This window comes from Vidua chalybeata, chromosome 7, assembly GCF_026979565.1.
Source record: "Vidua chalybeata isolate OUT-0048 chromosome 7, bVidCha1 merged haplotype, whole genome shotgun sequence".
NCBI lineage: Eukaryota > Metazoa > Chordata > Aves > Passeriformes > Viduidae > Vidua > Vidua chalybeata.
This window is the reverse complement of record NC_071536.1, coordinates 28,412,681-28,427,253: the sequence shown is the minus strand read 5'-3', so window position 1 is coordinate 28,427,253 and position 14,573 is coordinate 28,412,681. Positions and strand designations below refer to the sequence as shown.

Here is a 14,573-nt window from a genome sequence, read left to right as displayed (position 1 = left end):
TTTTAGGTGCTTTCTGTTCATGAAATGAGTGGGAAAAATAACAACAACCCTACAGGCCCAGATGCTCCTGTGTGCTGCTGGGACAATGGAAGGAGCCCACAGATCTGCAGTGGGCATCTGTGACAGATGTGCTCCTAGAAGATGCACTGTCCTGTCAATTGTTTACTGACATTAAAACTAAAAGTTCGATCCCAGGTGAGAAGAAAGGCTGCAGCCAATACAAGGATGTCTTGTGCCTACTCCAAGCACTGCCATCCTCTGAGCATGGCTGCTGGGAACACCCAAGGGTCTTGTAGGTGTCTATCCAAGAAGACTCCCACAGCCTCAGTCTTTTCTTGCAGAAGACAAGCAGCTGCTCTGGGGGTGCAAGACAGAGTTACCCTCCATCCAGCAGCAGATACCAGTCCAGATTCAGTGCCTGGTTCTGTTGACCAGTTCAGGACAGCTCCTCTGATCCCTAACACCTCATCTTGTTCCTCTTGCACAAAAGGAGCCCCAGGCTGCTAGGGCCAAGGCTCAGATAGAAAGAGCACACAGATAAGCAAAAAGGAAGTGTTACAAGACAGGGAAAAGAAGTCAAAACTTACAACAATCAGTGCTAGGACATCTGGTACGCACCCTTGCTAACCATTTTTAAAACAGATGTCTAAATGAAGCGAGAATTCTGCTTTCCCAGTTTATTTATAATTAATCTTCTCATTTGCACTGCGCAGATGGGCAGATCAGCAGCTCCTTCCTTCGGTGCAGTCACTGTCACACAGCTTAGCTCAGCTGCACCCCCAGACAATGGTGATCAAAGGTCCCCACGTCACCTCAGTGCAGACAAGTCACCTCCCTCCAGGATCCCACTGCAGGGCAGAGGACAACACTTGCTCAGCACTTTGTCCTCTGTAGAGTGTGACGATATGCAAATGTAGAGGCAAAGGCCAAGTGTGGACAGAGCAATGCTGAAGTGAAAGGGTGACCAGTACATGGACAAAGGAAAGCCTAACAAACATACCAAGCAACTCATTTTCCGAGGAAATATCTGTATTTGTTTATAGCAACCTGTTTGGCACCATGGCAAAGACTCACAACACAGTTGCTCCGAAGCTTTTCAGAAATGAACTAATACAAGTACTTGTACTGTTACAACCAAGTCTTACAGGCAGAAAACCAGTCAAGCAGCTCCAGCTAAGCTCCTGCAAATGCTGTCTTAGTGATGTCCCAAGAATATAAATCTCTGTTTCTCTCTGTCATTCACTATTTGCTTCTTTATGACTATATAAATAAACGCCATGCTTTTGGCCATGTCCTCCCATTTCAAGACAGCATTGTCTGAGGATCTGAAGTGTGCGTGACAAGCAAGAGATAAAAGACAACATCCAGGCAGTTGTGAAGAAGCAATTTCTGACATCAAGAACCCTAGAGGTAAACTAAATTGCAAATAAAGATTTTAAAGAATCATTATATTTCTGTCATCAACAGACTGCTCAAATAATGTTATCATGTACTAGCTATTTATTGTATAATGCCAGCTCTATATCCATCTATAGCTGCACACCAAAAATACCTCCATTAGCCTGATGAGAAAATGAATTTGAAGCACAAAACATGTCCTGCTTTCAGCAAGTGGGCCACTGGCAGTTCAGAATACACTCATAGAAGATTTACAGACAACTTCAAGAAAAGAAAAAGAAAAAAATCAAAAAAATCAAAATCAGAGGCACCTTTGCTCTCTAAACATTTAGCACTTGGGGATAACACCACTGGTTTCTCTATTCTTAATCCCAGAGGAGCAGTGACTCTGAAAACAGCAGAATAGCTAGTTCTTACAAGTTAACGTTGTTAACTTTGAACTCGCATCCCTACATAGAAAAGTAGGAGTATCCCTACGTGGAGCAGGGAAGACACAGTCCTTGCAGCCACAGCAAGGACACAAATCCCAGCCCTCTTATCACCCATGCAAGAACACAAATGTATTCTCTTCTGCCATGGAAGTCTGTAACATGCAAAGACTTCTTACGCATCATGTAAGAGAGGATCTCTCAGGTCTGACATGAGGCAGTTTAAAGTTCCTTCACCGGTGTAGGAGAGCATAAACTGCAACAGCTGCAGACTCCCTTGCATAATTTAGCCATCTGCATTGCAGACATCTGATAGAAAATCATCCACAAATTTGGTAGGGAGGGAGGATGACAAAAGCAGCTGTTTCTCCCCATAACCACAGGTATGAATTTAAAATTGTGTTAGTTGCATGTTCACTTAATAGTCACAATGGTCAAAGCAGTCAGGCCATGCCACGATCTCCACGCATTAAAAAAACCCAAACAAACAAACAAAAACCAAACCAAAACAAAAAAACAAACAAACAAAAAAAAAGAGAAAGGAATCACCTTAGGAAGGATCAGGAACTCAAAGAATTTTGCACAACCTTTTCCCTTTGGGTACTTACTCCCACCAAACCATTCATCTTGTCACCAGCAGCCCTGCACACCCAGGTAAAATTCCAGATACTTAAAGACAACGACGTTTCAAGACTTGATGCTTTCTCATAAGAGGCACATTGTCAAGATCTTTAACATGATATTGAATTCAAATTTCCAACAGCTAGAAATGTGTGCACACATACACAAACCCAGACACCCCACCCCCAACACTGTATTTTTCAAGGCAGGTTTGATTCCGCCAGGCATTACACTGCTTAGAGATCAGTGACAAGCAAACAGCTTTACGGCTTTACAAAAGACAAAGCCTATGAAAGGTCAGTCTGGAAAAGACTCTGAAGAACTAGAAATGCAGAATTAGAAGGAAAATACTCAAGCAGTTTGGATTATTGCAGTCAGCGCTGCTGCGGTCGCAGCCGAACGCGGCGGCTGCGTGGGCTGCACAGCTCATCCCAGAGCACTGCAGCGGCTCGGCCCCGCCATTGTCACCACCTCACTGGCACTGCCATGAACTCCGAGTGCAGGCAATCTGTGTGTGCAATGAGCTGTGCAAATTCAATCCCAGCATGGCCACACAGAAGAAAGTCTCTGCCTGCTTCCAGGAGCCCATCAGTGTGAAGTTGGGGCACAAAATTATTACAAATTGGTCACACTTTCTCCTGTCCATATGACTTGCTGAGGCAGTAGCGACCCAAACCCAGACACCATCTTGTCTTCTCTATGGTGGCATAATTTCTTCCCTCCCAGCACCACTGAAACTGCTCAGGAGAAGAGTCATAACAGTTTTAGACAGTTGTAGTATGAGATAAAACTATTCACTTATTTTTCAAAAAGATAGTCAGATGCATTACATAAATCAGATCAAACTGGGAAGAGAGCTTAACTAAACATATCCTCCAGGAACAGTCTGCATCCATGCCATATTCACAGCTCTGGCAGAAGGGCCACCTTTAGTCAGCAACAGCCCTTGGCAGGGGAAGGCTCAGCACATGGGGCAAACATGGGGTGGGTCCTGCAGGCTGCCTGCATGGGATTTAAAAGACAGCAGCTCTGGTGAACTGCACAACACGCATTTCTGCCTTTATTTCTGGTCACACTGGAGTATGTCTTCTTCTGACACAGGTTCAGGGGAAAGGGTGAATATTCTCCAAGGCTAACGTCAGCCAGAGGCTGCTGCCTCCCAGGGATTCCTGGGAGTCAGGCAGGAAGAGAGATTTCTGCTCCATCATGCCCTCAGTGTGCACTCTCTGCTTCTGAGCTCACAGGGGGCCGTGGCTGAACTGGAGTCCTGAAAGCAGCCTTTGAAAAAATATACCCCATCTGCACAGCATAGACTCCAGCACACACCCAGGAACAACCTCAAAGTTAATCATCATCTTTATGTAAAATAAACTAAAACAAAAAATCACATGGTTCCTTATTTTAATTCCAAAGGTAGTTTCAGCTTCTAGCTATTGGAGATTACACTGCACGTATATACTAAAACTGCATATACACACCCTCTCACTCAAGACTGTGGTGCAACTGGTAGAAATCAGTGTTGGGAGATGATGGTGCCTCCTACCATCCCTCTTGGGAGGGAAAAGAAGTGAAGGAAGGTGGATCAGCTGGCATTGGGAGATATGAATTACACTTCCTACACCAGCTCTGAGAAACATGGCCCTGAGTAGGTGTTGAAAATTAATCTTCCCCTATTGAAATGTGAGACAACAGCACGGTTGCCTTAAGGTGAAATTGTTGAGAGTTTATGAAAAATACCACCAGAAGGTTTCCTTCTCAATTAAGCCAGAATTACTTAACATCCTAAAAAGATTCCCCCCCCTTCTCCATTGCAAGGTGAACAACAAAATTTTACCGTGAGGAGGGAAGAGAAGTTGCACTGCTTTCCCTCACATTCTTACCCTACTATGGAAGACTCTATGCTTTGGATTTAGTAATGAAAATGCCAGAGAACACAGATGAGACGAAAGAGCTTTGAATGTTCAGCTCACAAACCCAGCAAAACCTGTGAATTATTTCCTAGGATGCAATTTGTGTAAGACATCAGCAAAATGGATGCCATGCAAAGAGATCTTCCTAAGAAAGGTACATCCCCATGAACTCAAGGTCATGGGGCAAGGGGGTTAAAAGGAAGGATGACATTGAATATCACTGTGAAGATATCTGGGAAAGTCAAGAATCAAGAGGAGATACAATGCAGAACGTACAGTTTTTGTCCAAAGTCACAGCAGGAGTGGTTACCAGCTGAGATCTATTCACCTATTTAGGAGAAGTGTGCTGGCATGGTTGCCAAGCACAAGCAGTCAGAAGCCCAGAAGATACAGCTCCACCATCAGCACAATGCTTCAGTGTCCAACCTGTGTATTAGTGTATTAGTAAGTCAGAAAAATGGCATCACTTGCCAACTCACTATCTGAAAGGGTGCAAGGAGCAGAGACAGGCAAGCAGGAGCAGACAGGCAGACTCTAGGTGTCTCTGTTCACTATTTGCCCTTTACATAAGTTCTCTACCTTTCACTGAAGTTGAAACCATAAAGTATTTAGGAAGATAAATCTGAGAATGAAAACTCCACTGGTAATGATTCAAGTAGCCAAGATACTATAAGGCACTTTCCAAATGAGAGCCCTGCACAGAATATTGAGCTTATCCAAGCAAGGAAATTAATTTATTTTAGAAAAAATAAACCTGGAGTCTAATTCTTAAAGCTAATTCCTACTGTTACCCCATCATTAGAGACCTAGAAAAATAAGTTGTTTCACTCCTATCAGAACTCACCACAAGAGCATTAAGGACTTATATGTACACTGGGGTGTACAAGCTTGCCAAGAGGACAGTCCTCCAATTCACACACTCAAATGTGGATTTTTAACAGCTAAAATTACCTGAGTCCTCTAAAACCTCTGAACACCTAAATAACCTACAACAAATACCCAGAGAATGAGGCCAGTCTCTCTTCAGCTGTCACCCCTCAGCTGCTCCTTGGTGCTCTGGCAGCTACTCCTATGTCACAGGCTGAGTCAGTCGGTAAGGACTCGTTAGGAGAGAGGGAAGGCAATAGTAATGTGAGAAATGAGGCAGCAAATCCCCAAAGAAACTAATGTTCCCTTCACACCACCTGCCACACATTCACATGAAGCTTTTATTCTGATTGGTATAGCCTTTGCAAATGTCTTCTTTAATAGAGAAAGTAATTGCTCCCAATTGGAGGTGAGCATACAGCAATGCATTTCGAACAAACCTCCCAAATTTCACAACCCCAAATATCCACATTTTGTCTCCTTTCCTTCTTCCTTTACTTCTACCCTGCATTCTGCTCAACACCCATGACTGCTACCCAAGTAAGTTATTCAATGTACACGCTGTGTCCCCAGAACAGCATCATGCCACAGAGCAAGTTGAGACCAGCCCAAAGGTAGAGCAGCCCAAAACACCCCACGTTTGCCACTGTCTCTGTTGTGACACTGAACCAGAGCAAGTCAAGGCTCCTCCCTTTTAGTCCTGGCATGAGCTGTAACCAGGTTGCAAGTCATCAGCTCCAGCCGCGATAACCTTGTCTGAGCTCTGTGCTCACCCAGTGGCAGATGGGGTTTCCTAAACTTGGGGGCCAAAAAACTGACATCTGCCATAAGCCAGGGAACACCAAAGGCAAAGTCCTACTTCCTTCACGCTAATCAAGACTGCAGAGCTCATACACCTTCTGTATCTCAATTCCTGCAATACTGGAGCAGCTTGCAGTCTGGCCATGGCTTGCTAGATAAAACGCCCACGCAAGGTGAAATGTTATCTCCACTTCACAGGTTGGAAACCAACAAGTATTTAGTGACTTGGGTCGTGACTGTACAAATCAAAGCAAAGCAAAGCAAAGAACTAAACTTTTACATCTCCAGGCCAAGGCTATCGCTTTTATCACTGGATCATCCTTTTTTATGACCATACCTTGCTCAAAGAGCACAAACTGCTTCAAAGAGACGATAATCCCATACGAACTGTGTGCTCCAGCACCAGAAGACTGACAAAAAAGAGACAGTGGTATCAGTCATTATTGTCTTCGCCCCTTCCATTAGGTATCCTATCAAGTTTTACTGCACAAGATAATTATCAGGATTCTTACACTCTTCACATTCCCATTTATATTAAGTACCACTAAAAACCCATATTGATTTTTATTTTTAGATCCTTGAGAAACATGAGTGGCATTGTCGTTAAAGGAAAAATCCATGTCAGGATCTTAATTTTCCTGGTTTGCTGCCTTTCCAAGAACTTCTATTTTAATGTGTGATTAAATCTCCCTGAAAATAATTTCTGTGATTAGTTTAATGAGACAGGTCACTGCACTGGCAGGTCACTTACGCTGAACTGTTTGCACTCCCTAAGATTTTTGGTGATATTCAAATATATGTAGTATCAAGCAACATCTTGCTGTAGACTTCCATGCTTTAAAATAATGAAGAAACCAGTCTAAGTGTCCCAGACCTCTTCTCTCTGAAATTAACACTCAGGACTTGCTCATCTCAGTGGAAGCAGATTCTGAAGCCAAGAATGCACCAATTTCTAACTGGTTTACGTGAAGTGTGTATCTGCTCCAGAAGCCTGCCAGGAATGTTCAGCTGAGAAGTACATACATACAGTGCACAGAAAGTTGGTACAATTTATGCTTGTAGAGGGAAGCATTTTATTATACATCCCATTAAAAATACACTAAGGCAACATTAAAATTAGGAGCCTATGGGACATAGAGAGTCAGGAAACACAATTCTGAAATTGAAGCACATCTTTTCTCTTCAACAACCTGTCCAGACTCCGAAACAGCAACATTCATCATCTGAGTGCCCTGACACAACAATTCAGTTTTCAGTGATGTGGGCACTGCAACAGCCCACCCTGACACCTGCACTGCTCCACCAAAATCCTACCAGAGACAGGCACTGCCTGTGACCCACAGAACAGTCCAGAAAGTTTGACTTGTTCAAGGCTTTCTCTAATTACTCTGAAACAAGGAGAACATATTCACAGGGTCTGGTGGCCCACAGCAAGCACCCTGACACACAAATGTCTCCTTGTGTAGCTTCCTATGGGCTAGTACATGCACCTGTATCATGGGAATATGGCATCTGACCAGATTCCAGATGTACAGCCTGCCTTACACACTACAAACTTCCAGTAATCCAGACCTGCACAGATGTACCAAAGCCAGCTTCCCAGCTACCCACTGTCTGCCTGTATCCCAGAGGCTCTACATCTGAAGGCAGATGCCAAAGGCTCTCTACATACCCACTGAAAACAACCAACATTTTATCCTGAAAATCACAAATGTCATGTATGACAGGAACAAATTAAAATAAAAGGATGTTTCCATCCACATTCTGTCCTGCTGCATGTTTGGATAACCCACAGACCTTTAACCTCTACTGGAATAACTGCGTTGGTTGACATTTAAAAAAAAAAAATCTTTGATTGGATCATGAATTAGCACGGAAAAACCTTATTTATTTATAAATAATATAATTTCTTTATTTATCACAGGCTGCCAATGTTAGGCTGCTGCTGACCTATGTTAGAAAGGCCATTTTTTTCAGGCTGCAGAGTAGATTATTCTTCAGCCTTTTCAACTCGTGGCCTTTCTGTTGATGCTGCCAACAGACATCCCAATTAGAGCTCACAGCAACACAGCTGCTTTCAGAAGGAACCAGTGGGGGTCTGAAAGGGAGACTTATTTATTTATAGTTATAAAACATGGTTTGAAAAAATAGATTAGATTCTGTGCACACATTTTGGTTCATATTTAAAGTGAGCAATGGATTCCTGCATCCCAATCTCATCACATTCAGCAGTAAGAAACAAAAACAAGGCCATGGAAACCAGTGATGGTGAGCTGGCAGGGAGAGAGCCAAGTTCACTACTTGGTTAGAAGCTGAGGCCTTCTTCTTGTACTGGGCTAATTGGTTGGGATTCTTAATAATGACTTCACAAAATCGCTTAAAACCTTGGGTTTAAACACACTGGGAGGGAGGAGGGAAGGAATGAAGGGTGTGAAAAGCTGTTTTTCCAAGCCAAATTGATAAAACCACTCCCTGTGCAATTAAAAACCTGAACAGCTGAATAGCTGAGGGAAAGCAGCAATTGCATAATTTATCGGGTTGGTTTATAATGGGAGAGAAAATAGCTGAGGACAGGAAAGGAATTTCATGGACATTTCAACAACACATGAAAACTGTCGTGCACTTGATCATTTCAAGGTTTATTTTTGCAGTCCCTTCCACTGGGAGGAAGCAAGCAAAGGTCTGTTAGGCTGCATTATCCCTGCTTTCCCTCTTTATCAATGGAGGGAAAACCACAACGGCTCCAATATCCTACTAAGGATATTGACTTTTTTCCTACTTTAAGCCCTGCAATCAGCTTATATAGTCTCTGAAGGAGCCCTATGAAGGGGACTGGGAAGAACACAGGTTTAACCTGAATTTAAGCTCACATACAAGGAAGAAATGTTGCAGGAAAACATTTTAATAGTTTAATCCTTTAAAAAGCAAATGCACGCTCACACTAACAGTACACTCAAAACACGTTTTTCTCCTCCGTTTGTTACCTCTGGCATCAGTACTGGACCATGAACTTTGCTCTGGCTGATGGGGTATGAAAGAGGGCAAAGCAGCCCCAAGCAAACATTAGGGGTGACTGACTACAACCACCAGCCAGCATCAGACTCCTCAGATCCATGCCTGCTGAAGGTACAATGGGAGGCTACAGCTCACAGTGGCACCAGAACATTATTTAACATCCTAAAATTCTGTATGGAGCTGCAAGAACAGGTATTCTTTAAAACATTAGCAGTGTCACTTGTGTTAACAAAACATAATGAAAAGTAACTCCAGCGCATGAACAGCAGACACTTTCAGAAAACATTTCTGAGTTGACTTGAATTTCAATCCTGGACTTTAAACACCTTTCAGTGGCATTTGAATTGACTTATCAGTGACCTGGTTGGGTTTATTTTGTGACTGAGATGTGATTTGGAGAAAAATGCTGAGGAAAATGTAGAAAGGATAAATGTGTAGGGGTTTAATTCCTACAAGAAAACACAGTCAGAAAGACTGCAATCCTCACTAATTTGGTAAATATTTTGGACAGAATTATTTTAAAAATTGCACTGGACTCAGCAAACAGTTTGATGAAGAAACTGAAAACACAAACAGGGCTTTTTTTTCATGATCAAGGGACTCAGGAGCATTTTAAGTCCCAGCAAGTCCCCATGACACTAAAGCCTTTAACAACACTTGACTGGCAGTATAAACCATATTTAGAGACATTCAGAACCCAGCTGTCATCTTGGGCATCTAAATAAATCGATCAGCTGTAGGCACAGATATCAAGAAGCACATACAGACATGGAGTCTTTATTCTCATTGCTAGCAGAAGCTTATCATAAGCAGCAATGGTGCCTTTAGTTATGTTATAATACAGAAATAACTTTGGTTGCTGCAATAAATCCTTTGTTATAAACTCAGAAATAGAGTCTATAGCATAACTGCTATCTCAAATTACCAAATACAATCAATCTGAGTAAAAATGCCAAATCTTTTGGGAGAGAGGGCCTTTTCTTTATTCTTTTGTACAGTGCACAAGAACCTAGTTTTTGGGTACAACAACACATTGAAAAAACACTTTAGATGTCTGCAAGACTCCAGTCTGGATATAACTGAACTCACTAAGCTCACCACCAGAAATTATGAAATTTCAGCAGAATACCAAAGTAAGGAGCACAACACTGCACACCCTTCACAGACGGCTGGGGAGGAGAGTGCCTTCAGAGCCTGACTGGCTGGGTCACTGTTTACCTATGCTAAATATTCCGATTTATTGAACATCCTCTTAAGGGCTTTACAAAGGAGTTTGAGAAGGTTAGAAATCCTGCTCTTGTCCCTAGTGACCTGTGAAATGAAAGCAGGATGAACTCATCCTGCCCACCCACACTCATCCATGTTGCTCAGGGCCTGCAGTAAAGACCTGCAGCAGCACATCTTCTGCTTAATGGTTGTGATAAATTACTGCACAAAAAGGATTGTGTCTCTGATCCCAAGAGATGCAAGTTGCATGCTGCAGACCTTCCCGATGTGGATAAAACACACACTAGCTGCTCTCCTTGAACTTAGTTATGCTAGGCAGCACTTAAAATGCTGCCATGTCCTTGGGCTAGTAAATGCAATTGATTGTAAATAATTACAGTGTGGTCCTCAGGGATGATCATCTGTAGCCACAGGCATGGAGACCCAACTGGCCACATCCATCACAGTGCCTAATGGTGCAGTTCACAGGTATTTACCTGGGATGTTTTTGGTTCAGCTCTATCTTTAGCACTGGGGGCAGGAGGCAGATAAAAAGCTGCCAATTCCCCACACATCTTTTCATACTACACTCTATTAATGCATTGGTAATCTGAATATGCAATTAAAGCATCACTGAAATAATTCTCTTCTAGTAAAACAGCTCCTCATGTATGTGTGATGGTTTGGGCTGGGATAGAGTTCATTTTCTTCACAGTAGCTGGCATTGAGCCATGAGTTGGATTTGTGCTGGGAACAGTGCTGATAACTCAGGGATGGTTTAGCTATTGATGAGCAGTGCTTACAGAATCCAGACCTCTTCTGCTCCTCACCCCATCCCACCACAAGGAGGCTGGGGGTGCACAGGAAGATGTCAGGGGAAACAGCCAGGATAGCTGACCCCAAATGACCACAAGGATATCCCAGACCATATGGTGTCATGCTCACCACATAGAACTGGGGAAAGAGGGAGGGGGGGACATTTGGAGTGATGAAGCTTGTCTTCCCAAGTTCAGCATTATGTGTGATAAAGCTCTGCTTTCCTGGGAATGGTCAAGCACCTGCCAGTCAAAGTGCAAATGCAAAGTAGTAAACAAATTCCTTGTTTTGGTTTGCCTGTACATGGCTTTTGCTTTTCTTATTAAACTACTTTTATCCCACAAACCCATGACTTTTTTTAGCTTTACCATTCAAATTCTCCCCGATCCCACCATGATGGAGCAGCTGTGTGGGGCTGAGCTGTGGCTGAGGCTAAACCACAACAGAGTGACTCCAAGTCACGTGTATGCTGCATGGTGACACAGGAGTTTAAGTACTTGCTAATTCCAGGCCAGTGCTGAAATCCCCTTGATTACTCTTAGTTACTCATCGTAGTATGTCCTGTGTTATGAGCTTATTTTATAGATGTTTCAACTTTTTCTTTTTATTAATACATTTTTAGAAAAAAACTTCCTCAGCCTGAGCTACCAAGGTTAAAATAAGACACTCACTGGTTTTACCACTTCTTTTACTGGAATTATTTATCTCCTAATATTCATAAGGTGACACCATTAGCACATTTAAGAAGTGCTAAGAGAAGAGCTTTTAATCATGGAGATAACTGTTTATGATAGTTGTCTGTCATTAATTAGTTTGCAAGTCTCATACTCCCTGCTGAGGATGCTCAAGAGAGGATTCTTACCAACACAGATCTTTTACACATGTACAAGCTGGATTCTGCACGTATTGCCATTACCACCTGAATGTAAATAAAATGCCCCAAATATTCGAGCTGCATTTAAAACTGAGCTGTTCTGGCAAGGAACACTCTTCATCCCAATTCTGAGCAGCTGGAAAATGTTATCAGAAGATTGTGACAGCCCAATTAAGGCATTTGATTTACTTTTAAAACAGCATTTGCCAAAGTACTGCTGTACCTTAGTGCAGAATGCCTCTTAATACAAAACATACCTGTCTGGAAGCACCACTGCTCTCAAAATAGGTAATGCAATATTGTTACTCCTAAAACTGTGTTACCTGTGTTCTTGAAAATACTAAAAAAACACTAAAAACTGAACAGAATCCTACTGAGACTTAAAACTAACTTGAACTTACTATAAAATTTTATTGCAGTTGTATGTATTCATCTATTTTTAATCTGGCTTCCTAAAGGAATAAGTTTTGCAGGGCCAGCTGTTGATTTCTTCCCCCTCTTCCTCCTCCTGAATATATGACCAGACTCCTTTGCCCATTTACAAACTCAAAAAAAGGCAAAGCTTTAAAGTACTAGTAAGTGTGAACACATTGAGAGATGGAGTAGACACCTCTCCCATGTCATTGTGCAGGGAGGGGGAAAGGAGGGAAATTTAGGAGCTCCATTTGTGCTCGGCAGCAGCTGCTCAGCAAGCGCACAGCTGCCGAGGAGCAGCAGCCCATGCTGCCACTTGCACACCGGGGTGCAGGGAAATCTGGGGAAGGAAGGATTTGGGTAACGAAGGGTAACTCCTGAGCAAAGCAGGCCTCATCAGTTCTGCTCCTTGTGTTTTGCGTTTCAGACCAGGCGCTCATCTCCGGTCCCACTTTCATTAGTACAAATAATCCAGGGAACACAGTGACAGAACAGCAGTCAGTCCCCTGCTTCAGTGGACCAAATTCTCAGACATTTCATCAGGCAGAGGAAATTCATTATGGTATGTTTTTCAAATGAGTCTTATGAGCAGACCTTCAAAAAAGGTATTTTGGAGCTAACTCCTGCTGGCTTAAAGGGAAGCAGGATTTCAGCCTCTGTGCCAAGACCCTCAGCTGTCAGCACACAGTCTGCCTCCAGAGTCCTAACCTTTAAATCTATGCACTTGAAAAGGAACATCTCACCCAAGTACTGCTGCCAGAACAGCAGCAAGAGGAGACAGAAGCTGTGTGTCACACAGTGTAGCAGATTCAAGCCTGAACTGTCCATCACAGATACAAACAACTGGAAGAACCAGGTATGTAGCTGAAACAAGTCACATCCACAGTGAACTAAGAGGTTAATGCACTCTTCTCTTCCACCCAACAGCATACAGGAGGGCAGTGTGGCTGGAAGAGCTTCCTGAAGGCAAACCACTGCATTTTATTTGTCAAGCTAAAGCCTCAAGTCATGGGAAAGATCAGTTCAATGCATTCTCAGCAGAACAATAAGCATTATCACCACCAACTCTGCATTAGTTATCAAAAGTCCTGGGGTCTTTCTAAACTTAGACCTAGTTTTGGCATAGTTCAGCACAATATATAATGACAATCACCCCTTACATTGCCAGAGAAACTGCAGCAGAGGAGTGAAAATGCTCAAAATGACATAGCAGCAGCCATAGACAAGAACCCAGGAGCTCAGGGTTCTCAAGTTGAGTTAGTTGTTCAATCAACCAGAGTTCTGCTTTGAAAGCAAACAATACCGAAGAGAAGTTGAAAATGGGAAACCATGCTGTAAAGTGACTATTTAAGCATCATTACACTCCTCAGTTATGTTTTGACTCAGCCTACAAAGTGTCCATCTTCCAGAGGCACATCTCCATCCTAAATGTGAAGTCAGCAACTTCAAAAACATTTCATGCCTTGTGTATTTAACAACCATCACAAAAAAGAAAAGCCTGGACTTTTGAGTTCATGGTTCTGTGAAACTTCCACGGAAAAACATCACTGATTTCGTTAGCAAGCATTTGGCTCAGAATACAGAAGAGAAAACAAACTCACATGGTGCATGGAACATCACTAGCACAGATGAATGATCTTTTATAAACTTGTCGAAGTCCTCATCAGTCAGGTGATAAACTACATTTTCTTCATCTGCCCAGGGGGTCTCTGGAGCCTGTGGCTGAGGTGCCTGTGGGCTACAAGACAAACAGACACAGCTTAAAGGCAGCTCTCTGATGCTAAGCAGTCATCTTGGCAAGTCAAACTGTAAGGAACCACTTTGTGCAGATGTTCACACATGTCTGACACACCAACCCTACTGAACAGCTTCCATAATTGTACCCATCCAGAACTCACAGGCACTGAAACACAGATAAAACTGGAGGAGGAACAAAAAATTTTGCAAGAAGCTCCTGAGGACAGATCAGCAATGGAAGGGGATGGAGTGAGGAGATAACCAGACTGCTTGGTTATTACATTATAGAAATCAAATGCATTTTCTATTACTCTTTTACCCTCCTCAGCAGGATGCTTCCTTTCTCACAGCATTCCCACTTTGTAGTTCACAGGAGTCATTGCAAATGAAAGAAAAAAGCAGTGAGCAGAAACAGCCAATTTAACCCGTCACCTTGGATACTGACAGCATGATTAGGGCCAGCAGAGAAAGGAGGAGCAGTGCTGG

General features: G+C 42.8%; 1 protein-coding gene across 1 annotated transcript in view; it reads right to left on the bottom strand.

Annotated features, from left to right (window-relative positions):
* Positions 1–14,573, bottom strand: part of PDIA5 (protein disulfide isomerase family A member 5) — a 98,618-nt gene that overhangs the window by 36,015 nt on the left and 48,030 nt on the right. The window contains exon 11 of the mRNA XM_053948181.1: positions 13,952–14,088. Coding sequence (XP_053804156.1) covers positions 13,952–14,088 — 137 coding nt within the window. The remainder of the gene's footprint in view (positions 1–13,951; positions 14,089–14,573) is intronic.